The 27,533-nt window shown below is 49.1% G+C and overlaps 1 protein-coding gene across 3 annotated transcripts in view; it reads right to left on the bottom strand.

Annotated features, from left to right (window-relative positions):
- Positions 1–27,533, bottom strand: part of SULF2 (sulfatase 2) — a 139,701-nt gene that overhangs the window by 93,800 nt on the left and 18,368 nt on the right. For 2 of the 3 annotated variants that reach the window (XM_060030666.1, XM_060030667.1), the window contains exon 2: positions 15,754–16,029. In XM_060030666.1, coding sequence (XP_059886649.1) covers positions 15,754–15,928 — 175 coding nt within the window. In that variant the 5' untranslated portion in view covers positions 15,929–16,029. Of the gene's footprint in view, positions 1–7,167; positions 7,204–15,753; positions 16,030–27,533 lie in introns of those variants that run through there. The other variant, XM_060030668.1, reaches the window with a different exon arrangement.

Below are 27,533 nucleotides of genomic sequence, written 5' to 3'. Positions count from 1 at the left end.
TAAGGGACGCCCACCGGGAGCCAGCTGTGTTCCCTGAGGCTCTTGGCCGAGGTCAGCCCAGTGGATAGAGGAAAGAACCGGCTTTTTGTCTCAACAGGAATCGTCAGGCCTGGAACTACATGAACATCTGTTGTCAAGGTCACATGCCCTCCTGAGAAGTCCCCAAGGGTCCCACCTGTAACTGGTGGCAATTAGAGGGTTTCTACCAGGTGTGAAGTCTCCCTCTGGAGGGGATGGAGGAGGTGAGCTTTCCAACGCCGCCCTCCACCAGCTGGTGCGAACTCATCAGAACCTGCAGAGGGAGCGGGCCGCGGCCTCAGGGTCCAGCAGAGCCCCGGGCCCCACTGGCGCTGGGGTGCATCCTTCCAGCCTCCTTCAGGTTATGCATCAAATGTCACATATCTGATTCCATTTATATGTGGAATCTAGAAAAATGGTACAGATGAACCTATTTGCAGGGAGAAATAGACACGCAGATGTAGAGAATGGACGGGTGGACACAGAGGGGGAAGGGGAGGGTGGATGTATTGCGAGGTTAGGGTTTACATATATATGCTACCAGGTGTCAAATAGATAGCTAGCGGGAACCTGCTGCCTAGCCCAGGGAGCTCAGCTCGGCTCTGTGATGACGTAATGGGTGGGATGGGGGTGGGGTGGGAGGGAGGTCCAAGAGGGAGGGGATATACGCATACGTAGAGCTGATTCCCTTTGTTGTACAGCAGAAACTAACACAACATTGTAAAGCAATTATACTCCAATAAAAAAAAAAAGGTCACATATCTGAGAGGTCTTCCCTGGCCTCACACTGAACCTGCCGCCCCTCCTTCCAGCACCCCTACACCCCCTCCCTGTTTCACTTGCTCCCCAGCACTTACTGCCCTCAGACAGTTCTCTTATTTGCATGTTGCCCACTGATCCCACCGGACAGCTCCACGGGGGCAGAGATCTAGGCTTACTTTGTTCACTGTTGTCCTCCCAAGCCCAGAACAGTGCCTGGTACATAGTGACTGCTCAGCAAATATCTGCTAAATTAACAAAAAAAATTATCTCACTCTTTCCGTTTCCATATAATTCAGGAGCCCACGCTGGTTTGTGTCCATGATATGCACGCGCGCGTGTGTGTGTGTGTGTGTGTCGTGTGCAGTGGATTTAAAAAATTTGACTTTAAAAAGCACCAGATGATGTGCATTCTACTGTGCCACACTCCCCAGCCCTCTCTATAGTCTTACACCAACTTTGCCCATTCACATTACCTGCCTGGTCCCTGAACGCCCTGGTTTGGCCACTCTTAATATAACTTAGCTGTTGAGACAGCTCCGACTTGTCCCTGGGGTAGAGGGCAGTGTTCCACGTCAATAACAATCATTACCATTAATGTGGTGACTGTCACTGGCTGAATGTTTGCCGTATGCACTGTGCTGGGCACACAATGTGCATCGTGTTACTTAATCCTCCCAACAAACCATTTAACAGAAGAGGGAACTGAGCACAGGAGTTAAATGACTGGTCACAGCCACAGAGCTGGGGAAGTGGGATGTGAGGACTCCAGCCCAAGCTTGTCTGACAGCAGAGGTGGACGCTGGGTGTCACGTTCAGGAAACGTCCAGTTTATAGCACGCAGGAGGTGGTGATGATGAACCCAGGAAGGGCACAGAGGTCCCCACACACTTGGTCAACTCTCGGCTTCCATGAGGCTCAGAATCGTCCCCTGGACTATCAGGTCCCCTCATCATCCCAGAGGTGGCTTTAGCTGGCACACCAGTGAGACTGGCACAGGGTCACATCGCCAAATGCCAGGGACCCCAGCGGCGGGAAAGTGATTCCCGTTCACTCTTTCTGATCAACTCCAGGAGAAAGTCTCGGGTGGCTGCGGTCACGTGGTCACGTCCTTAACACCCTCACGCCTCCTATTTCAACAGGAAGAGCCCCGGCCGCCCGGCTGGAGCTCTGGGAGGGCAGCTGTGTCAGCTTATACTGGCTTGCCCGATTTAATTTCCTTTGACTTAGGGCAAGCGATGCTAGCTTCTCTCATTTAGGGCAGTGGAATCCTGTTCTTAAAAAACAATCACGTCTGTTTAAAAAAAGTAAATAGTAGTACAGGTGGCGAGGTGGCAAGGTGAGGGGATGGCTGGCGTTTGGCACAACCTGCAACTGTCTACCCGGTGACGTTACTGGCTAAGAGACACCTCGGGTGTACCCTGAGCCCCTCCCCTCTCCTCCAGCGACACAGGCGATGATCTTGGCTACTCCTTGGTCCCAGCTGTCTGTTCCCACATCCACTCCATCAGCAAAGCCTGGTGTTCTTTCTTCAAAGAACATCGAGACTCAGAGTCCTGTCGCCTCCTCGCCGGGCAGCGGTCATCCTCTTTCCTCTGAATTAGGTCAGCTGCTTCCTGCCTGGACTCCGGCCGTTTATTCCCCGAGGAGTAGCCAGAAAGCCTCCTCTCCTCGGCAGTCTCCGTGGTTCCCACCCGCTCGGAGAGCAGAGTCCCCGCGGTTGTCCGCAGGCCCTGCGGGCTCCAGGCCCCCTTCCGCACCCCGTCTCCGCAGCCACGGCAGCCTCGCTCCCGCCTCAGAGCCTTTGCCCGTGCTGTTCCTCCCGCTGGGAACGCCTTTCCCCAGCACCTCCAGGGTCCGTGCCCTCACCCCCTTCTTGTCTCTACTCAAAAGGTCTCTTCTTGGGGGGAGGGGGGACATACGGGTAGGGGATTGAGAGGTACAAACTATTAGGTATAAAATAAACTACAAGGATATATTGTACAACGCGGGGAAATACAGCTCACGTTTCACAATGACTGTAGATGGAGTATAACCTCTAAAAACTGCAAATCACTACCTACTATGCCTGTAACTTACTACGGTACAGCAACTATACTTCAATTAGAAGAATAAAAGTTCTCTTTTTAGTGAGGCCTGCCCCGCCCACCACATCCACAATTTTACTCCCCTGCCCGATATTTCACATTCTCTCCCTTGTTTTACATTTTCAACTCTGCACGTGTTGCTCTAACACGTTATACACTTTGGCACATTTACATATTTATCTTGCTGGTCACCCCCCTGCAGCCCTAGATGTCACAGCCATGAGAGCTAGGGCCACTGACCACACCTCACAGCCCTGAAGCCTAGAACAGTGCCCGGCACATAGTAGGTGTTCAATAAATATTGCTCGAAAGCATGAATCTAGGGCGCTCCAGGCAGAATCAAGCCTTTGACTGCTGTTCACAGACTGAAGAGAAAGAAGGAAGCAGCTGGTAGTGAGGACTTGGCCCTGCGCAGGCTCCAGAGACTGCAGAAAGGACAAAGTTGGCCATCCACCCGACCTGTCAGACCCTTCTGGAAGGCAAGGGGGCCGCCACCTGGTGAATAATTCACCTGCAGTCAGCAGCCTCGAATGCTGCCTTGGCCAAAGGCAAACTGCCGGAGGAACCGTTTCTTTCTTTTAATGGGCTCCAAATCAGGGTCTCAGAGCCCTTGCACCGCCATCCTCCTTATTGCAAGGCAAATGAATGATGGTCCACTCTTGCCAGCAGTTCCCCGCACCTGTCTGCTCGGGGTGCTCACCCCGGCCCAAATAAGCCGGCTGAAGGGGAGCTGTGTCAATCCACTATTAAGGCACAATTTAACAGTGCCCTGAAATGACAGCCGCACCTGTGCGTAAGCAGCACGACGTGTTAAGCCTCCCCTTGGGGACCGTAACCTGTTTTATTAAAGCTGCCACATTGACGAGGCTCGATAAATCCACATCTGGAGCAGGAAAACATATGATCTAATCTCCTTGCCCAGCACAGACCTAATGCAGATGGACAGCTCTGAGGGGAGGGAAGGGCCCGGAAGACCAGGCCACACAGAAATAAAAAGGCCAGCCAACCAAAACTTCTGTCGTCCAACACAAGCCTGGGGACATGCAGACAAAAACAGACCTGGCTTCTTTCCGTGATCAAACCTTCCGCCCTCCCTGGGCCAGGGTGAGGTCACCCTGACACCTTCCTCGGTGACTCTAGTAGACTGCGGAGGCCTCACTGCCCCCCTATGATGGCGATTTAAATTCTGGTGCGCAAACCCACCCACCTGCCAGAAACACGGTGCTTCCTCCACGTACTCACCCGCCCGTCCCCTTTCTGATTGCTTTTGCGGGGGGCTCTCAGTGTACCACCTGGGCTACTATTTATTTGATTTGATATTTTTCTCTAATGTGACTTTAAAAAAATAAACTTTCATCTCCACCCAGGTAACTATGTGAAATTCTGGATTTGATGTGCTACTTAGATTTCTTTTTGGGTGCACATCGAAAGAAGTTTGTAAGTAGTAAAATCAATGTTTGTCGACCTGTCACACAAGATGATTTCGTGCACGGCCTGTGTCCTAAAAAGGCATTTTGGGAGATGCTGATTTAATGTGCTCTCCTAAAGGTTTGGGTCAGGGCAACTGCTATCTTTGGGGACTTAGCAGGTGCTGGGGGCTCTCAAGATTCAAAATATGACCCAATTTTGGCCATTCCTGGGACTTGGGTGGCTCACATCTACTTTCTGTCCTAGAGCTCTGTGTCAACTAGGAGAAGATGCACCCTACGTGCCACCCCCGCCCCGAGACAAAGTCCTGCGGCCCCCAACTTGGGTGGCATTACATAGGAGGCATTGGTTTTGATGGATAACTAAAGAGATGATGTTTTCTGATGTTTGTTTTCTTAAAATTATAGGTAAATAATTGGAGTCTGTGATGTCGGACCCTCCTTGGGAAGTAGTGGGAGATGAGACACGGTTAGCAAACCCAGGGTCTTGACTTAAATCTATGTTTAACCATGGCTTTTTCTTACCTAGACTATTGCAGAATTTTAACTGAGAAAAATATATGCAAAGCCTTTAGTTCAATGCTTGGCATACAGAAAGGACTCAAAACATGTTAGCTTTAAAAAATTTAAATTACAGTAGCTCCCAACTATATATGGTGTAACACAGGGCTCGCAAATCAAGCGCCTTTGGACAGACTCTTGTCTGCGTGTGTTGGATTTAGGTCTGCTCAGAAGTGTTTAAAAATCGGAATTAATTGCTAACTTTTATTTGGGAGATTTCACATCAATCCTGATTTCAGGCTTTGCATGAAAATACACAGATCTGGGCTTGATGGGCCCACAGGTGGGTGGATCTGAGTAGCAAAGGCTGGCTTCAGAAGGGCTCCCCTCCGGTTCTGCATGGCCCCCATCAGGGCCACTTCCCTCATCTGTGGTACCAGCCTGGCCCTGCAGGCACTGGGTTTGCAACCGGTAGCTGATTCTACTCCAGCTGAACTGACCAGCTAAGTAAACTCGCAAAGTAACACCGTGGCCTGGAGACCCACAGAGCCCAGGCTTTAAGGGAGCGAAGAGGGGGTGTGGGTTTGGGTAAAGGCTGGTACAGAGCCTTGACCAGGACAGGCCGGGGGTGGGGGCCGTGAGCTCGGTGGGGAAGCATGTGTGTCCTATACCACCTCGTGGTGCCCATCATTTAACCACACACCCCCTGCTGGGGGCGCTGCCCCTTCGGGGTACCCTTGCTCCTGATCTCTGGTGTGGCTGAGACCCCAGGTTGCCCACCAATAACTGTTTCCCCTTCTTCCTTATTAACACGCCCTGATTTTAATCTTCAACACACCCAGCTAGGAAACCGCATTTCCCAGACTCTCTTGTAGCTACATGTGGGAGTGGTCCTTCCTTTAACCTTCCAGATCCACTGTCTGCCTCGTTCTCCAGCCCAGGGAGCTGACCTGGATGGGCTGTATCCACAAGTGGCTTTATACTCTGGCTTTGGACTAGGTTTGGCTAATGGGGGGTCCTGGCAGGAGATCAGCAAAAGGAAGAACTGAGGTTCGGGTATGGATTCCTCCATCTTGCTCCCTGTGGTGTCAACAGAGGGTGACAGCTCCTACTGAATGGCCCTGTGTCATGAGTTTCCAGTATCATTTGCTGCCCTCACCCTCTTGGTCTTGGAGTGGGGATGACCCCACTGTTACTAACTAGCCTTGCGTGCTGCACTATCACTAGTGATTTCCCCACACTTGCTCATACCTTAGCAAAAAAGTTAAACCCTCCTTGAATAACTCAAGTTTGAATGTGTCTTGTATTTCCTGCTGAGATTGTATGGCTAATTAAATAAGTTCTGTCCGTGTTGTAGGTGATGTTTGGGATGCGGTTCTTAAAGGGAGCTGACTTAACTTGAAGGTCCATCCTTTTTGCCCTTTCTGCTTCCTCCTCCTCCTTGCTGCCCGGAATGTGGCTGTGATAGCTGGAGCTCCAGCAGCTATTCTGAATGATGAAGGAAGGTGACCTTAAAGATGGAAGCCACACAGTAAGCATAGTAGAATACAAAAGTAGAGAAGGAGCTTGGGTCCCTCATAACCTTGAAGCCACCAGGCTGGCCCTGAACTGCCAACTTCCAGACGTTTTCATGTGAGTAAGAAGCAAAACTCTGTCTTGTTTAAGCCACTGTTATAATTTCTTATACATGCAGCCAAACCTGATGCTGACACACTTAGCTTCCAGAACTTAAGTGATCTCCTAAGTGTTGCTGAATTAAAAAGAAAAAACGTTGCAGGAATGTGCTTGGCAAGTTGAACACCAGGGTGGGTCCACGTGAGCCTCTCTTCTTCCTGAGATAACCTGCATCTACATGTTTTTCTAACTCCAGTGAGCAGCGGCAGGAATGTCAGGACTTGGTATCTCAGAGAGGCTACACTGGAAGTTACCACCGATCTGGCGTCCGGAATCTGGGCACACTATCCTGGGCTTCCAGCCATTTGGCCCCTGCAGAGCACCCAAGCCTGCAATTTAGAATTGATTTCTGGATATCAGGCTGCAGCACAGGGTGTGGTTTCCTCGTGTTCACAGATGGAAAGAGGCAAACAAATGCCTGGCCAGAAGCCCCCCTGAGCCTCTCTCGCAAGAGCCAGCCTCTCCTACAAGACAGCCCTCCAGGCTGAAGGCTGCCGTTTGCAGGATCACAGGCCCCTCTGAGAACCCAGTGAGGGTCTCCAACCCAGGAAAGCACAAACAGGCTCACAATCTGCATATAATTCCCACCCTCCCCCACTCCAGGCCCATCCAGGCCTGGGCCTCCCCCCTGAGCTCCTGTCTCTGAAGGCTGGCTGCCTTGGACAGCTCCTCTTGGCTTTTTGTGGGCATCTGCAACTTACCAGGTCCAGGACTGAGCTCCAGACCATAGCTCTTCCCCATGTCTGTAAACAGAAAATCCCTCCTTGCAGTTGTTCCGACCAAAACCTTGGAGTTATTCTGGACTCTTCTCTCCCACTCCACAACAGATCCATGAGCACATCTTATCAGCTCCACCCTCTAACTCTGGGCAGCGTCTGACTACTTTCTCCACTCTGGTCTGAACCACCATCATCTTGTGCTTGGACCATTGCAGTAGACCCCTCACTTCTCCTACTATATCTCTTCAATCTATTCTCCATAAAATAGCCAAAGGAGTCTTATTAACACGTAAGTCAGGTGATGTCAATGTCCTTGCTCGTGTCCATCTCATTTAGAAAGCCACAGTCCTCCCTCCGGTTCAAAGGCCCTGCATGATCCCCCTCCCCCACCCCCCACCCCCGCCATTGCCTCTCAGACCTCATCTCTTCCCGTCTCTTTTGCTCACACTGCTCTGCCACTGTGGGCCACCTGCTGCTCTGGGAGCCTGCTGGGACTGCTTCTGCTTCAGGGCCTTTGCATTCACTGTTCCCTCTGCCTGGAATGCTCTTCCTGGGGGAGGTTCCTTGACTCATTCCCTTACCTTCTTTGCCTAAATTTCCCTTTCTCAGTGAGGCCGCCCTACATAAAATCACAACCCTCCCTTTCCCCTCCCCTCCTTGCTGACTTCCCTTCCTTTCTTTTTAATATATTTTTCAGAGCGATTGGGAAAATCTCTGTGTTTGGATGACCCTTGGAGACCAACAGGGTCTCCTTAACCCTCAGACACAAGAGTTACTGCCAGGTGGCAGTTACATAAGCGTGGCCCCAACGTTCAAAGCCCGTGACTCACACTCGAGAAAGTCCTTTCCTTTTCTAGTCTCCATCCTGTTGATTATGTCCAGGAGAGAGTCTCAGGGAGGGGCTGCTTCACCTTTAACGCCTCTCTCAAAACTGCCCATCACCTTTTTTTTTTTTAACACCTTTATTGGAGTATACTTGCTTTACAATGGTGTGTTAGTTTCTGCTTTATAACAAAGTGAATCAGTTATACATATACATATGTTCCCATATCTCTTCCCTCTTGCGTCTCCCTCCCTCCCACCCTCCCTATCCCACCCCTCCAGGCTGTCACAAAGCACCGAGCCAATATCCCTGTGCCATGCGGCTGCTTCCCACTAGCTATCTATTTTACGTTTGGTAGTGTATATATGTCCATGCCACTCTCTCACTTCCTCCTAGCTTACCCTTCCCCCTCCCCGGTCCTCAAGTCCATTCTCTAGTAGGTCTGTGTCTTTATTCCCGTCTTACCCCTAGGTTCTTCATGACCTTTTTTTTTTCTTTCTTAGATTCCATATATATGTGTTAGCATACGGTATTTTTCTCTTTCTGACTTACTTCACTCTGTATGACAGACTCTAGATCCATCCACCTCACTACAAATACCTCAATTTTGTTTCTTTTTATGGCTGAGTAATATTCCATTGTATATATGGTCACCTTATCTTCGATAAAGGAGGCAAGAATATACAGTGGAGAAAAGACAGCCTCTTCAATAAGTGGTGCTGGGAAAACTGGACAGCTACATGTAAAAGTATGAGATTAGATCACTCCCTAACACCATACACAAAAATAAGCTCAAAATGGATTAAAGACCTAAATGTAAGGCCAGAAACTATCAAACTCTTAGAGGAAAACATAGGCAGGACACTCTATGACATAAGTCACAGTAAGGTCCTTTTTGACCCACCTCCTAGAGAAATGGAAATAAAAACAAAAGTAAACAAATGGGACCTAATGAAACTTAAAAGCTTTTGTGCAGCAAAGGAAACCATAAACAAGACCAAAAGACAACCCTCAGAATGGGAGAAAATATTTTCAAATGAAGCAACTGACAAAGGATTAATCTCCAAAATTTATAAGCAGCTCATGCAGCTCAATAACAAAAAAACAAACAACCCAATCCAAAAATGGGCAGAAGACCTAAATAGACATTTCTCCAAAGAAGATATACAGATGGCCAAGAAGCACATGAAAAGCTGCTCAACATCACTATTAGAGAAATGCAAATCAAAACTACAATGAGATATCATCTCACACCAGTCAGAATGGCCATCATCAAAAAATCTAGAAACAATAAATGCTGGAGAGGGTGTGGAGAAAAGGGAACACTCTTACACTGTTGGTGGGAATGTAAATTGATATAGCCACTATGGAGAACAGTATGGAGGTTCCTTAAAAAACTAAAAATAGAACTACCATATGACCCAGCAATCCCACTACTGGGCATATACCCTGAGAAAACCATAATTCAAAAAGAGTCATGTACCAAAATGTTCATTGCAGCTCTATTTACAATAGCCCAGAGATGGAAACAACCTAAATGTCCATCATCCGATGAATGAATAAAGAAGATGTGGCACATATATACAATGGAATATTACTCAGTCATAAAAAGAAACGAAATTGAGCTATTTGTAATGAGGTGGATAGACCTAGAGTCTGTCATACAGAGTGAAGTAAGTCAGAAAGAGAGAGACAAATACCGTATGCTAACACATATATATGAAATTTAAGAAAAAAAAATGTCATGAAAAACCTAGGGGTGAAACAGGAATAAAGACACAGACTTACTAGAGAATGGACTTGAGGCTATGGGGAGGGGGAAGGGTAAGCTGTGACAAAGCGAGAAAGAGGCATGGACATATATACACTACCAAACATAAGGTAGATAGCTAGTGGGAAGCAGCCGCATAGCACAGGGAGATCAGCTCGGTGCTTTGTGACCGCCTGGAGGGGTGGGATAGGGAGGGTGGGAGGGAGGGAGATGCAAGAGGGAGGAGATATGGGAACATATGTATATATATAACTGATTCATTTTGTTGTGAAGCTGAAACTAACATACCATTGTAAAGCAATTATACTCCAATAAAGATGTTAAAAAAAAATAAAAAAAATAAAAAGGCAAATTCAAATAATGTGGTTAGATGGGCTAATCACTCATAAACATTATAATGGGAAAGTCTATCCAATTCTTTGAAGATGACTTACAGAAATGCAGACAAAGAAAGAGTTGGAATTAGCAATTCTTGATTTACAAGTTGACTCTTTAGAAAAACAGAAGCATAACTCTGAAAGCAACTCAAAATCCACTCAGACTCTTTCCTATTTTCCCTCAGACATTTGCAGATATTGTTAAAAAAAATCAGGACATTGGAAGTACAACTGTACTTCACCTAAGAAATAGAAGGAAAAATTTAAATAGTAAATACCCTAGATTTCTGCTAATAGACAAATATGCTCCAAAATTTTTTTTTTTTTGCGGTACGCGGGTCTCTCACTGCTGTGGCCTCTCCCGTTGCGGAGCACAGGCTCCGGACGCACAGGCTCGGCGGCCGTGGCTCACGGGCCTAGCCGCTCCGTGGCATGTGGGATCTTCCCGGACCGGAGCACGAGCCCGTGTGCCCTGCATCGGCGGGCGGACTCTCAACCACTGCAACACCAGGGAAGTCCATGCTCCAAAACCTTTAAGAGAAAAATTGTGTACTTTCCCTTGAAGATGTAAATCTTAACCGTGCTTTTAAAATGTAAACAGCTAAGAAGGAAATTAAAACTCTGCCTAGACTAGAAAATAAAGAATAAGGAACTATTTGGAAATTGGGCAAATAAAAAACCTTAAGTATCTTTCTCACAATTACCCATATTATGGTTAAAATTTTAAAATAAAATTATAAGTTCTGTAAAAAAAAAAAAAAAAGAATGAAATTAGAACACTCCCTAACACCATACACAAAAATAAACTCAAAATGGATTAAAGACCTAAATGTAAGGCCAGACACTATCAAACTCCTAGAGGAAAACATAGGCAGAACACTCCATGACATAAATCACAGCAAGATCCTTTTTGACCCACCTCCTAGAGAAATGGAAATAAACCCAAAAATAAACAAATGGGACCTTATGAAACTTCAAATCTTCTGCACAGCAAAGGAAACCATCACCTTTTATAACAAAGCCATCCAGGCCTCGGCCTCAGGGGAGGCAACATCTTGCTGAGAGGTGAAAACACTGCTGTTCTCATTAGACTTGGTCTTGCAGTGACCTTCACTACCACTAGTGAAAAACCAGTAGATACCAGTGTTTCATATACAGTCATAATTAAAGCTTCCTGTTAAAATAATACTTAAGCTTCAAAAGGTAAGTCCAGTTCAAGTCATAGAACAGACGGTCCTGGGATGTCGCAAATACTCTCTTGCTCCAGGCAAGGACCATGTCCAACTCATCTTGGTGTCTCAGAGCCTGTTCCAGGCCTGGAGGCTCACCAAGGGTTTGCCTGGATTGAATTAAACTAGTAAACCCGGCAGAGTCCACCGGTTTCAAGGCCTATTTGAAGGACACATGCAAACGAGACCTTGGCTTCTGTATTCTTCTCCCTCTTCTACCCTCCTGGTAAAGAGGGTGGCCAAGACCCTGCTGGTCTCCAAGGGTCATCCAAACACAGGGATTTTCCCAATCACTCTGAAAAATACATTAATAATGGAGGCCACTTACTGACCAATACGCCCTGGAACCTGTTCCCCTGGGCACTGGACACTTTCAAATGACAACTCAGGGAGGCATGTTAAATGCACCCCCCTCACAATTAGGAATTAGGAAACAGGAAGAGCCCCTCTTCTGTGCTGTGTCCCATACCAGCTCTCTCATCCAGACCCTAATTAGGATGGATGGCTGTTCTCCGCCCCGGGACTGGAAGAAAGGCCTGGAATCATCTTAGTTGCGAAGTCTCCAGCCCCAAGAACCATCAGAACTGCCGCCTGGCTGAGCAGAAAATAGCAGATGATAAATTTTTTAGGACTACCCTCTGTGTGCCAGTTGTTGCTGACTGTGAGATAATGTGCTGGCCTTTCGGGGGAACATGCATTATTGATCTGGGTCTGTCTGGTGGTTTATAAAAATCCCCCCTCCCCCCTCTACCACCTTGCCATCCTCCCTCACCTCCTAAAAGAAGCACAGCCTCCTCCAGATGCTGTTGGAGGGGCTGTGGCTCCTTCGCAGAAGGGAAGACTTGTAGGCACTGATCTGTGCGAGTGCTGTGGGGGGAAAGTGACAGATACCACCGAACACGAGGGATCCAAACCTACTGCGTCCACTTCCCAGAATTTATCTTTCAGAAATCCTCGCTCACCTATGCAAAGATGCACGTATAAAGACATTCTCAGCAACGGTATTGGTAATAGTGGAAACTACTAACAAACACACTCCCAATCTGGAAAGAAGTGAATAGCCATCCCAGGAGACTGGTTAAGCAGAGGAGTGGTTAAGACCACAGGCTCTGGGTTCAAATCTCATTTAGCCACGTTCTAGCTGTGTGACCTTGGACGAGTGACTTCATTTCTCTGGGCCTCAGTCTCTCCATCTAAAGTGAAGAGGATGTTGTAAGTTAGCCCTGGTTTTCTCTGCTTTCCTCTCTCCCACGTCCTCATCACACCTGGCGGCCCTTTCCTTATATTTGCATATGCTGCTGGCTTTATTTGAGAGTCACAGGTGCAAACTTACAATCAGATTCTGACACGAGGCTTAGTTAGATCACGCAGCTGCAGCAAAAATGCGGCGCTCCTAAGAGTGCCTGTTCAATCATTCACCTGGTTCCAGCCAAAGACCTAGGAGTCGCCGCTAATGCGCCTCGTTTCCTCACCACCCACAGCCCCCGTCCAACCCGTTCATGCATGTCTTCCGGGTTCCACTGTTCCTGCCCTGGTCCAGGCTTCCATCCTCGCCTGCCCCGCTATGGTCCTGTCCCCCTAATGTCATTTATTTCAACGTAACAGCCAGAGGGATCCTACTGGAACCTAAGTCAGGTCACAGCCCCTCCTTTGCTCAAGGCCCATTTTCACTCATGTCTGTTTCACTAAGAATAAAACTCAAAACCCTCACCATGGCTGCAAGGTCCCGCACGACCTGGCCTCATCTCTCTCCACTTATACCCGGGGTCGCTCCACCTGGCTCACAGGCATTCTTCCTGTCCCAACCCACCAAGCTCATTTCTAACTGTCTTTGCCTTTCCTGTTCTCTCCAGCTGGAGGGATCCTTCCCCAGATCTCCCGCTCCCGGCACAGTGCGCCGCACAGAGTAGATGCTTAATCAATATCTGTTGAATGCATGAATAAACGTCCGGGGGGGTCCCCAGGCAGAACTACGATGGAAACAGCTTGAGGGGCCCCATGAGGCAAGACCAAGGTGCCCTGAGGTCAGGTGCTGCCTCTGAGCACTCTTTGCAAAATTCTGCCAGAAACAATACTCACAGTCCTATGGACACTTTCTGTAGGCTCCCCATGGCTATCGAATGTGGCTCATTCTAAATGCTGCCTGTGAGATAGGTATCATACGTGTCAAACTGTCAATAAAAGCCCTGGGCTTTGACTGCTTCCTGGCTGCAAATTCTTTTTGCACAGATAAATTCCCTGAGAAACATCTATACTTGCGTTCATTAATACAAATCATGATAAGGACTGGCTCGGATGTACAGAAATCACCTTTACTTGGTGCTTAAAAGACTGATTCGTACTTTTAATAATGGATCCAAAAAGGGTGCAGACTTGCAGTTGGATCTTCACCGCAATCTTATGTTTGGCTGCAGAGGCTTTTCCAGTAAACCTTTAAATTTGTTGCGACCAACAACAGTCGGTTGCCCTTCGATAGTGGACAGAGGCTAAAGGCCCACCACTCACCTGGTCCACTACTGGCACTCTTTACCACAACCCAGGAGAACCTCCAAGATCTGGCTCCCTTCCTTCTCTCCAGGGTCATGCTATGACCCTTCCTCAGGCTCCAGCCACATCTGTCTCCTTGGTCCTGCCTCAGGGCCTTTGCACACACTGTTCCCTCTGCTTGGAAGGCTTTTCCCCAGATCTTCACAATACCCAGTAGTATGTCTATCATCATCACTGATGATGAGAAGGGAAATCTAACTTATAGGATAAGGAAAATGCAGAGGGGCTTGTATGCTGTCCAGTACGGTAGCTATAAACGGTTACTGAGCACTTGAAAGGTAGCTGGTCCTGAGATGTCCTCGAAGTGTAACGTACATGCTAGATTGTAAAAGCAATATAAAAAATGTAAACTATCTCATTAATGATTTTTTATATTGATTATATGTTAAGATGACAATAATTTGGATATATTGGGTTCAGCAAAATATGTCTTTAAAATTAATTTCCCCCGTTTCTTCTTAATTTTTAAAAAAGTAGAGAAGGTTTAGAATTACTTATGCGATTTGCATTCGTGGCTCGCCTCCCTAGATGCACCTCTAGGGCAGCGCTGTGTAGGGTTTAATGTGGAGAAATGGAACCAGTAAAATCAGTGAATGCGAAGGGGGAGAAGACACAAGAAAAGGAGAAAGAAGACTGACATTGAGAGAGACCCCCAAAGGTAAGCTGGAAATGTAGGTGGAGTTTGACCCTGGGGAACAGAAGGTCCAGCTGAGGTTGACTCTGGGGGCCTCCTTCCTGGAGGCCTCATTTATGGGGACTTCTTCTCAGGCGAATGAAAATGTGGTGAGAAATGCCTCATGTAAATGAAGACGCCCAGCTGGGTGGAGGAGCCCAGGGCCTTGCTTGGCAGGGACAGGAAGTCCAGGATGGTTTACACAGTGAAGCGAGGATACGGCTCAGGGAGGACGCTGCGTGGGCGATAAAGGGAGGGTGCCCTTTTCCAGCTTGTCATCGGTGTAAATGAACTACATCTTGGCAAGGGCCCCTGTCCTCACCCGCTCTCCCTGGAGCCCACAGCACTAAGAGGGGAAGCAGCTCAGGACGAGAGGCGGCTGCCCTCACCCTCCTGAAGCACCAAACCTGTGAATTGAGTCGGGTCACCGGCGATAGGGCCCACCTTCCCTTCCCCTAGATGCCACCAAGGAAGGCTGAGCCCACCCAAACCTGTTAAGATTGGTGGAGCAGGGGTACGTACACACACACACACACACACACACACAGACAGACGCACACAGACGCACACACAGACACACACATGCCCCAGGCTGGTTTCTTCTTTCTGTTCAGCGTCAGCTCAAATATCACCTCCTCTGAGGGGCCCTCCCTGATAACTAATCCAAAATAGCTCTGACCATCCCTCCCCCGCATCCAGCACCCTCTTCAGTTACCCCAGAGCATTTCTCCCTTCTTGAAATTATCTTCCATGTGAACTAGCAATGATTCTGATTATCTGTCTCCCTCATTCCAAGAGAGTAGAGACTGTGCCTGCCTGACTCGCTACTGAAGTTCCAGGCCCTAGAATATTGCCTGGAATGTAGTAGGTTCTCAATAGAAATTGGACAGAAATAATGAATTGGTCTTAACATCTCTTCTCCTTCAGACTTTGGAGGAATCTAGGAATGGTCCCGCATTAGAAAAAGGTTGGAGACCCCTAACCTCGAGGACCCAGCTGTGCATTCACGCGTGTGCGACCACCCCAGGACTTGGTTCAGTCGACTGGACATGAACCCTGCAGGGTCTACCCGAGCATCCTGCATCAGGATCCTGAGACCCAGCACCGTGAGCTTGGTCGATACCGCCTGCCAGCGGCCAGGGTCTTACCGAGCTCCACATCCTGGTCGTCCGTCAGCACGAGGATGATGTTGGGACGGATGTTTCTGCGGTCCCTCTGAAACCTGCCTTTCAGGCGGTGGTGGGACAGGAACGCCACACTTCCATCCAGGAGAGAGAAGACAGTTGCAGAGAGCAAGCAAAGCAGGACACCGGGGGGCGCCATTTTACGTTCCCGCTGATCCCTTGTTTCTGGCAGGATGCAGGAGTCTGGAGCTGTGTTTTGTGGATTTGTTTCTTTTCTCTCCTCCCTCTCTACTCACGGATCTAAAGTAAGAGGAAAAGATTCAGGTCAATCTTTCTGTAAAGGCTGCCCAACTGCTCAGACTTGCATAATGATTTCTACGATGCCTTCTGGCAGTGACAGTGAGAGTTTCTTTGATCAGGGACAGCTACAGCAGAACAAAAACCCAACTCGGCTAAAGTTACAAGGAAAGTATCTGCAACTGGCTCAGAGAATAGACTGGCAGGAAAGCCTTCGGAGACTACTTCTGCAGACAGAACTCCTCTCTTGGACCCAGCGATCCTCCGGATGCGTTGGTGGCAGCCCAAGTCCCGAGTCAGGTAGTCAGCCTGTCTCTGAACCATCCAACCAATGCAAGACAAATCGCCCCCCAGTGAAAGGAAAGGAAAAAGCCCAGTCTGGAGGAGCAGACATTTCTGGTCATCTGTTCTCTGCCAGCCCCACGGAGGATGCAGAGGTGAGCGGACGGAGCCCCAGCTCTCAGGTAGCGTGCGATTTGGGGAGGGGTCTGGACGAGCCAGGCTGATGCTTTGCGCTGGACAACTCTGTTTCAGGCCTGGCTCTGTCACTCACCAGCTGGGTCTCCGCATCGATAAGCCAGCGGGGAACCTCAGTATCCCCACGAATAAAATGGGGATACATGACTGTTATAAGAACTCAACCCAACAGGGACGCTCGCAAAGGTCCCCCCATCAACAGACCCCGTAACTGGGCAAGTTATTCGTATTGGTTTTACGTGGCAAAATAAACAAAACGACAACAGAGAAAACTGAGAGCTAAAAAGCTGAGGGAGAAGAACTGTCACATTCCACTGCAACCTTGGTCACCCCCTTGACCCCGGGTCAGATGGGGTCACAAGCAAAGGTAGGGGAGGGGAAGGTGGGCCAGCTAATCTTGGTTCAGGCGGGTCTCAGATCTCACTCTGCTCTTTGCTCTCTGCAGTCATTTTTCTACTTCCTGAGGAAATAATCCTTCAAGTCCTGTCCAGATATAGACTTTTGGTCTCATTTGTCTAAAAGGAAAGAAAAAGCAAGCAAGCAGACGTGTTGGGAGGAAACCAAGGTCGCTGGAGTCGGGCTGAGTCACCGTTCCCGTGACCTTGAATGACTCCATTTGCCCCTGCTGTCATGGGGAACCCCACCCCACCCCAAGCCACAGCTCAGCGGACTCATCACGGACCCCAGGTTCCGCACAGGGGGATGTGATGCCTGTATCATCTCTCCCAGGGACAGCACCAGCCTTCTAAGGGGTCTCCCACTTCCTCCCCTGCCCCCACCCTCCATGACCCCCAGGGGAAGCCAGCAGGATCTTTCTAAAATTCAAATCCAAACATACGACTCACAGGGTCTGGACTAGGTGAGACCAGGGAGGTGCTCAGTGCACAGGTTTGAAGGGGCACCCACTCCAGGTGGACGGGTGCAAGGCACTCAGCTCACCTTAGTCCCAGCCCTGTCATTCACCTGCTCAGACCCTCCCCTGGCTTCTCATGCCTTGGGGTTCAAAATGCAGACTCCCCACCAAGCCCACACAGGGCGGGTGTGATCCGACCCCTGTCCACCTCTCCCCGGTCCTCTCAATTGCTCTCAGGCTCTGGCTTCTTTCTGTCACTTAGACAAGTCAAGCTTGTTCCTGCCCCAGGGCCTTTGCACTTCCTCTTCCTTAAACCTGAAAGAATGTTTCCCCAGATTCTGTTTGATGGGCTCCTTCTCCTCTGCCAGGTCTTGGCACAAATGGCGCCTCCTTGGAGAGGCCTGCCCTGACTGTCCTATCTGAGGTGCTGCCCCCGCCCCAGGCACTCTCTGTGTTTTATAACCTGCTTTATTTCCTCACAGTCCCTACTACACCTGCAATTACCTTATTTATTGCCCAGTTCTCCCCTGGGGAGGGTCAGCTCCACGAGGGCAGAGGCTGGCTTTGTGTTGCTCACAGCTCTGTCCCCAGCACCTAGGACCATGCCTGGCACAGAACAGTGCCAAATAATATTCAGATAAATAAAGGAATGGAGATTTTGGTGAGGTTCTCTGTGTACTACGGAGTGAGAGAAGGCTGAGAACAGAGAGCAAGCTCCACACAGGGCTTCCCACCCCAGGGGCCTCTGAAAGGACATCTGTGCAGACAGATGAGGTGAAGCCCACATTACCGGGAAGCTGACCTGGGAACCGCGAGTTTCACGGCGGACAGGCCTCGACTTCCACCCCCATCTCTTTATCTGCTAAAGCCCACATCTTGCAATAGAAAGGGTGGCTGCAGTGACACGCGTTGGGTGGCTGCTTTGTGCCCATGTTATATGATACGTAATTCACGGACTTTAAAGTTACTTGCTGGGTGTCCCTAGGCAAGTAACTCAACCCTTCTATGCCTCGGTTTCCCCATCTATAAAATGGACATGAAGGAGTAAATGAGTTAAGGCAGAATGCTGAGTCCAGAGCCTGGCACATGGTGTGTACTGACTGGAACACATCATTCACAGTGAAAACCATTATTAGATTATTATCAGCACCACTGCAGCTGGGTCCTGTGTCAGGCACTCTGCAGCATCTCCCTCAATCTCCCCAATAACCCTCTCACACAGGTACTACTATTATCCCCATTTAAAAACTGAGAACAGGGCTTCCCTGGTGGCACAGTGGTTAAGAATCTGCCTGCCAATGCAGGGGACACGGGTTCGAGCCCTGGCCTGGGAAGATCCCACATGCCATGGAGCAACTAAGCCCGTGCGCCACAACTACTGAGCCTGCGCTCTAGAGCCCGCGAGCCACAACTACTGAGCCCGCGTGCCACAACTACTGAGCCCGCACGCCTAGAGCCCGTGCTCCACAACGAGAGAAGCCACCACCACGAGAAGCCCTCGCACAGCAATGAAGAGCAGTCCCCGCTCACCGCAACTAGAGAAAGTCCAGGCGCAGCAACAAAGACCCAACGCAGCCAAAAATAAAAGCAAACAAAGAAATTAATTAAAAAAACAAAACAAAACTGAGAACTGAGGCCTAATCACTGTCCTAAGGTCACCTGGAGAGAAAACAGCAGGGACAGTGTTTGACCTCTGTTCTCCCTGACAGCTTGGTGAGGGCCTCTCACCACTGAACTCGTTTCCCAGCTTCTCACATTCAGGGGCCATAGCCCCAATTTCTGCCGGCCCTGCACAACCCTTCCGCTATCATTTGGTTCACATGCTCCTTTAAATAGCCTCATTTAAAAATAAAGACATAAACACATAGTTTTGAAAAAGGCGAAACACATGGTTTGAAAAAGACGAAACACATGGTTTTGAAAAAGGCGACTTTCTATCCAAGAATAAATGGAAAAGCAGCGTCCCGTTCCTGTAGAACTAATCACACAAATAAGTCAAACAGAGCAGAAACTGTGTTACTCTGTCCGTCTAACAGCTTCTAGTTCACATTTAAGGCTCTAAGCTGAGCTCTGGGCCGGCAGCTCTCAGACTTGTACTGTCTCTGTTTAAGGGAAATTAGCAGGTGTTGAAAGGCAACGAGGCACATTAGCACCATCCAGAGACTTTCTGCTGGAGGTAATGGGAGGCTTGAGAGGGTTGAAAAGGAGACGCGCCCTAGACTCTAATGGGTCCCTGAATTATCCCAAATCATGGCGGGGGGGATCCTTGAATCACGTTGTTTATCAGTCCATGTCTCCCTACCTCGGGAAACACACTGGGATGCTTTGTGCTTTGCAACTGAAACCGTGAGCTTGACTGACACTCCAGCCAGCCATTCATAAAACAAACTTCCCAGTCGAAAAAGAGGCAGAAGACCTAAATAGACATTTCTCTAAAGAAGACATACAGATGGCCAAGAAGCACATGAAAAGCCGCTCCACATCGCTGATTATTAGAGAAATGCAAATCAAAACTACAACGAGGTATCACCTCACACTGGTCAGAATGGCCATCATCAAAATTCAACAAATAATAAATGCTGGAGAGGGTGTGGAGAAAACAGAATCCTCCTACACTGTTGGTGGGAATGTAAATTGGTGAACAGTATGGAGTTTCCTTAAAAAACCAAAAACAGAGCTACCATATGACCCAGCAATCCCACTCCTGGGCATATATCTGGAAAAGATGAAAACTCTAATTCCAAAAGATACATGCACCCCAGTGTTCACTGCAGCACTGTTTACAATAGCCAAGCCATGGAAACAACCTAAATGTCCATCACAGGTGAACGGATAAAGAAGATGTGGGATATAAATACAATGGAGTACTACTCAGCTATAAAAAGGAATGAAACATTGCCATTTGCAGCAACATGGATGGACCTAGAGATTATCATACTAAGTGAAATAAGTCAGAAAGAGAAAGGCAAATATCATATGATAGCGCACGTGGAACCTAAAAAACTGATACAAATGAACCCATTCACAAAACAGAAATAGACTCACAGACAGAAAACTTACGGTTACCCAAGGGAAAAGGGGAGGGGCGAGGGATAAATTAGGAGTATAGAATTAACAGATACACATCACTATATATAAAGTAGATAAACAACAAGGACTTACTGTATAGTACAAGGAACTATATTCAGTATCTTGTAATAACCTATAATGGAAAAGAATCCGAAGCTGTACACCTGAAACTAACACAATATTGTAAACCAACTATAGTTAAATAAAAAAAAATACGCATTCATGTTCCTTCAGACAGACATCGAGCGATAAAATAGCGAATTTCTGACGGATGCCCTACAAACAGCAACGCTCTTATACCAGGAATCGTAACAGCAAATGCTTATCGAGGGCCTGCAACGCTCCAGTCCCTGCTCTAAGCATTTTATGTATTGATATATCAACTTGTCTAATCCGCATATCCACCCATCGATATTATACCCATTTTATGGATGAGGAAGCTGAGCCACAGAGAATTAAAAGCACTTTCCCATGATCACATGGGCAAATAAGGGGCAGAGGCTGGGTTCAAACCCACTCTGGCTTGAGTCAGCTGCTCAACCAGAACCTCCTGGAAGCAGATCTCCAGGTAAGTTCCTAAGAGTCTCCCAACCTCAGTTTCCTCATTTGGCTCTGAAACAGTAGGAGGCCAGGTGCCCTTGGAGGGCCTTTTTGGCTCTGGCCTGTGATGCGGAGGTACAGGGGGGGCCGGGCCAGATCGTGGGTGGAGCTGGGGGATATGGTCGACTGGACTCTTCCTGGCACCCATGTTGGTCTTCTTAGCAATGCTCCCCTCCACTCCCAGGCAGCGGTAACCCTTCAGCCAGGATGCTGCTCCTCTGCATGGAAGTCAAATCTCCATGACCAGAGACTGGAGGATAATAGGAGCTAATTATTTCATCAGCTCAAGTCATCAGTAGGTCGATTTTTGATGAATTCCTCCAGCTCCCACTTTCCCTGGACTTGTGCCAGCCCCTCTCTGTATGCTGGAGAAATCAATTAAAAATGACACAAGGGATTCTGCCTCCATTCTCCTCCTTCTTAGTAAAGATTCAAGGTGGCTGAACCGAGAGAGTATCTGGTGAATCTGGGCGGCGCTAGCTGAGCGATGCTCTGTCCATCCCGCGGACACCACCACTCATTCCCACCAGCTTGAGGAAAGGTCCATCCCGCTCCTCTCTTCGTCCTGTGTCTTTCTCACAGACCTTGGCAAAGCCCTCCCAGCCCAGGAAGACATCACTGGCAACGCCTAGTATCCTGAGCGTTCAGAAGCATCGCTCCTGCTTCTGGATTTATCTGACCTGCAGGGAGGAGTCGGTCTCAGGCTGACTGTGCATCACAGCTTTGGGGAAACGCCTGGGACCTCACCCAGGCCTGTCCAGAGAGATGTCGATGGCTGTTTTCCTCTGAGGAGCCCCAAATCCAACAAGAGTAGCTGAGAGGAGTTTGGGAGCGATCAGGCAGCCCAGGGAGAGGGAGAAGTGGTCAGAACAAGGCATTGATCAGACGGGAGAAGTTCCCTGGGAGGTGAGAAGGAAATTGTGGGGTGTGAAGATGCCCTGTGCTGGGGCCGGAGCCCCTGCACCAGACCTGTGGACCTTTCTAGGTGGTCTAGAGAGCCAGACCAGTTATGTCTTCCTTCATTTACTTTACAAATATGTATTTAGGGCCTACTGTGTCATAGGGTTAGGTTATAGGATAATCCTGCCTGGATTATAACAGCCTCCTAATTGATTTCCCTGCTTCTACCTTCACCTCCTTCTATCAAGCAGGCAGAAGGATCCTGTTAAAACAAAAGCAAGAGTCTGCCTTCCTCTACTGAAAAGTCCTGAAGGGCTCCCATCTAATGCCAAATAAAAACCTCCAAACTCTCCAAAGGACCAACAAGACCCTACGCAGTCTGCCCATCCCTTCCTGACCTCATCGCCTTCCACTTTCCCCCTTGCCCACGTGGCTCTGGCCACACGGTGTCTGTGCTGCTCCTTGCACATGCCAGGCCATGTCCCCACCCCAGGGCCTTTGCACGTGCTGTTCCCTCTGCCTGGAGCCTTCATCCAGATCTCTTCACGGCCCTTTCGTCACCTCCTTCAGGTCTTTGCTCAAATTTCGCCTTTGCACGTTAAAACGGAAATCTCTTTCCTCCCCAGTTGCACCCGCCACCTCTGACAGCGAGTTATTTTCCTTGTTTCTTTGTCGGTCTCCCCCACTAGAAAGTCAGTTCATAATCTGAGGGTACGGATTTTTGTCAGCTTTGTTCACATCTGTATCCCAACACCTAAAACAGTGCTTCGGACATAGCAGACATTGACAATACTACTGACTTGGCAAAGGATTTTCTCCCTCCTGGTAACAGTACCCGCACTCCAGCCCTGCTTGGGGGCATTGACAACTCCTTTTCTTCTGGCTTACCTGCAGTGTGAGTGCAGGACAGAACATGTGACCCAAGTGTAGCCAAATCGGCACACCTCATCTCTCTAGCTCCAGTGATTGGCCCAGAGACAGACATGTGACCCAAGCCTGGCCAATGAGAGAGAAGTAAGAAACAGTTGGGTGGGTACTGGGAAGGGGTAAGCCCAGCCCAGCTACCAACTGGCCCCCGAGAGAGGATGCTCCTGACGGTGGACTGAAGCAAGTTCCACCTTGTAGCCAGTTACAGGCTCAAACAAGTGCCCTTTGTTGCTGAAGCTAATCTGAACTGGGCTTGTCATTTGCAACAGGAAATGCCCAGACCAACAGTTAATACCCTACAAGAATAATGAAGAAATAACTAAAATTTGTATGATGTGCTTATCACGGACCCTGGGCACTTTTCTAAATTCTAAGCACTTTTCCTGTGTCAACTCAGGTCACCCTACAACAACATCGTGAGTTAGGAGTCTCCATTTGCGGGTGAGGAAGCTGAGGCATGGGGAGGCTCGAGAATTTCCCCAAGGTTGCGCTGCTTGGGTGCTGAATATCGTCGCTTGGATGGACCACATCAATGGGCTCTGTGCTCTCTGGCTCCTGGCTGGATGTGGCTCAGGGAGACGCTGCCCAGGGAAGGCAGTATGGGAAGACAGAGAGGCCTGGGTACTTTCCAGGGGCCTTCTCTGCCCAGTTGCTAGGAACCGACCATATCCCTTTATTGCCCTACTGAAGGCCACAGCTCCTGTGGGCGGCCCTTGCCAGGTTCCAGCAAATGCTCTCCACTGTTCCCAGCCCGAGAGATCCGTACTATTCATTTTCTTACACTCTGCTCACACCTTTGTTGGCGGCGTCATCTGTTTCCTGCAGGGCATCTATACTGATAAAACAAGCGGATAGCATGCCCGAGATTTGCACCCAGATATTCTGATCCCACGAGTCCTCTCCTGACTCCCATGCCTACTTGGAAACTGAGAAATGATACAAGAGGCTGAGGCTAAGTGTGTGGTACGAACAGGAAGCAAAAGGGAGGAACTGCTGGCCTGCAGGCATTCAGGGAGGGCTGCATGGAGGAGTCCTTACAGAGAAAAGTTTGAGAAGCCTAAGAGGAACAAAGTTCTGAAAATTCCACAGGATCTGGGTGGGCTCCAAAGAAGGCGTGGAGGACAGAGTGCCTCAGGCAGGGGAAATAGCTTTAGCAAGTAGGAAGCAGAATGGAGGAGTGGAAATGTGTGGTCCCCAACCTCACAAGCCTAGAAGCTGTCTAGACAGAGGATGACACATGCACATCTGTTAAAACTTACACTCCCCTGGTATCTCCTCTTCTTCCTGGCCAACAGGTTTTGCCAGCCTCTCTCCTCCTCTCCAGGGCTGTCAAAGAAAGGACAGGAGCTCCCGGAACCTACAGTCCACAGACTCTCCCTGTCTCCGTTACCTAAGTCCAAGGGCATCAGGTGGCCCTCTGTGCCTGTTCTTGGAATTTCAGCTGGAGGCAGAGGACCAAGCCAGCAGGACAGGGGACAAGAGAGGGGTCCTTAGAGGTTGGAGAGAGAGGTCAGGTTTCAAGACAAGGGCTCAGGATCTGGAAAGGAAATTAGGGCATAAAGAGAAGAACCTAAGAATCTAGTTGCCTGCCTAACTATTCACGTGACAAGAAATTCTTGAAGGCTTGCTATGTGCCAGGCATAGTTCTTGGCACTGTAGATAAAACAGTGAAAAAAAAAAGTACCTGCCCTCACGGAGCTGACATTCTAAAGAGTCAACATATAAGAAGCTGGAGTTGAAAGACTCCTGCTAAAGGTGAGAAGGGTCAGAAAACAGGATTGGAAGTAATAGTAAACCACGAGTGAACTCTTAGAATGGGGTCATAGATTATAGTTAGAGCTCAAAGAAAGTTTAGAAACGATACATTTGAAGTCTTGGGAAGCTGAGTATCACAACGCTTTGCATGTCAAGTGCACGACCATGTAATTCACGCACTCAAATATATGAGCAGATGCTATGTACCAGGTACCGTATCATGATCAGTGGGGGAAAAGCAGACAAATCCCTGCTCTCACGGAGCTGATAGAGTGGAGAAAGGCACACAGAGAGACTGCTAAGTGCTGGGGGGAAACACAGCAGGGAACAGGCTGGAGGAGGGGTGGAGATGGGAACTAGAAACAGAATGCCTGGGTTCGAGTCTCGGCTCCACTACTTACTAGCTTGTGGGCAAGTAGTGTAACCTCTTTTGGCCTCAGTGACTTTATCTGCGAAGTGGGGCCAATAATAGCACTTACAGAGTTGTGAGGATGAAGTGGCTTAATGTCTGTGAAGTCCTTAGAACAGAGCTGTATACAGTAAGTGCCTGATAAATGTTGGTTAGTGTTATTTGTTGAGTTTGGGCCACCCTCCTTTCTGTAACAGCACTCAGTTTTCCTTTAGGGATCCTCTTCTCCCAGTTATTGGTCCATAAAGTTCAAGTTAGGCCCTGCCTTCAGAGCTCCAAGACTGGGCCACGGCATGCAGACCTAAGCCAATCAGAGCCTTCCAATCCCCCTGCCTCAGTGACTGGCCAATCAGAGTAATCCAGGCACTTGGGTCCAACTAGAAAGAGGCGCCTCCTCTTTCCAGTTGGCTAACTCGGTCCATGTCAGTCCACCATGAGGATGAGGGAAGACTGACGTCATTTTGCCTCATACGGAGTTGGAATGAAGCCAACACACAGAGAACAGAGCTTCGAGACGGAACGTACTTGGGTTTTGACAACATCCGAGACCGCTATCCAGCTAAGCCTGAAGGAGGAAGATTTACTTCTGGGTTCTTTGTTTCAGGCCCCTGTAAATTCTTCCATGTCCTTCAACTGCTTTTTTTTTTTTTTTTTTTTTTTTGCAGTATGCGGGTCTCTCACTGTTGTGGCCTCTCCCGTTGCGGAGCACAGGCTCCGGACGCGCAGGCTCAGCGGCCATGGCTCACGGGCCCAGCCGCTCCGCGGCATGTGGGATCTTCCCGGACGGGGGCATGAACCCGTGTCCCCTGCATCAGCAGGCGGACTCTCAACCACTGCGCCACCAGGGAAGCCCTTCCTTCAACTGCTTTGAGATATTTTCTTTCAGGTCCCTTTCTCATACTTTGACTCTTTAAGGATACGAATCAAATTCTCTTTTTCTCTTAGGTCACTCGGAGTTGCTTTCTCTGTCACTTGCGACCGAATGAGCCCAACTGGCAGAGCAAGCTGGGGGAAAAGTGTTGACCCAGGTGGCTTCCCAGACACCATCTGCCTCCGTCTATAGAGAGATCTGGTGACAGGGCTGCTAACCCTTGGCCTGGGCCCAACTCTGCCTTATCACAGGCAAACCTTCCTCATCCTTATTTGCCAGCTGATAAGAGAAAGGCGGTGCAGAAAGGGGGAAGAAATGTGGGCGTGGGAGTCCTGACTTCTGTCCTGATTCGGCCTCAGTTTCCTCACCTGCCAAGAAAAACAGGCTGCTCCCTGGGCACGGCCTGGAACTCTGGGATGGGTGGAGTCTGACAGGTGGGGGGGAGCCTTCCCTCACCTCCCTCACTGCGGCAGGCCTCCCTGTTATTCCTGGCCTCATCCAAGGTTTGTTCTCTTCAGAGCACTCATCACAACTTCTGATTCCTTGAGGCATTCTTCTGTTCGAGTTTGTATCTTGTAGGGGGTCATTTTCCCTGCTGGAAGCTCTGCACAGGTAGGAGCTGTCTCTTCCTCACTCCACAGCCCCAGTCCCTGGCAGAGCCTGGGTGCTAATTCTTTGAGTCAGTCAGCAAATATTTACTGAGCAGTTACTATGCACCAGGCCCTATTCTACGTGCTGCAGATTCAGAAACCAATACTCTGTCACGGATCAGACACCAAAATAAATGACGGGCGCATGAGGTCATGAGTCCTAAGGTGACGGGCGGGAGGCTGGAAGTGCTGGTGGGGGGAGTTCGCATCTTTAAATAGGAGGGTGGCAAAGGCCTCTCTGAGAGATGACACTTGGGCAGAGCCCTCAGGGAGGTGAAGCAATGTGCCTTGTGGATATTCAGGGGAACACTATTCCGGGCAGAGGGACAAGTGCAAATGTCCTGAGGTAGGAATGTGGCTGGGGTGTTTGAGGGACATAAAGTGGGCAAGTGTGGCTGGAGTGGAGTTGAGTGGGAGTGGGACCTGGAATGTTCTAGCCCAGGAGTGCCGTGATTGGTTGTAGATTTTAACAGGATCCGTCTGGCTGTGTGTGGAGAACAGACTATAGGCAGTGAGGTGGACACACGGAGGCCAATGAGATGACTGCCATAGACAGTGCCTGGACCAGGGTGGGGGCAGTGAAGGGGTGAGAAGGGAGATTCCGGATATTGTAGCATAAATGAATAACTTATTGAACAGAGGGAAGACAGGCACACGCCAAGTGCTCCAATGACTACTTCTCTGTAACAATTTACCCCCAAACTTAGCAGCGGAAATATATATATATATATATTTTTTATGCTCAGGGACTTGGGTTCAGGAATTCCGACGGGACACAACAGGAATGGCTGGTCTCTGCTTTATCACGTCTGAGGCCACAGCTGAAAAGACGCAAGAGCTGGGGACTTGAATCCCCAGCCTGGTGGCGGCTGCTGGCAGTCAGCTGGGGACTCGGGGGGCCCTTGCCATGCGGCCTGGGCTTCCTCACAGCATGGAGGCCTCAGGCTGGCGGCTGATTTCTTACGCAGCGGCTTAGGGGTCCAAAATTGAGCATCC

The sequence above is a fragment of the Delphinus delphis genome, chromosome 15 (genome assembly GCF_949987515.2).
Source record: "Delphinus delphis chromosome 15, mDelDel1.2, whole genome shotgun sequence".
NCBI classification, from domain to species: domain Eukaryota; kingdom Metazoa; phylum Chordata; class Mammalia; order Artiodactyla; family Delphinidae; genus Delphinus; species Delphinus delphis.
The sequence above is the reverse complement of the archived record's forward strand: the minus strand, read 5'-3'. Positions and strand labels throughout refer to the sequence as shown.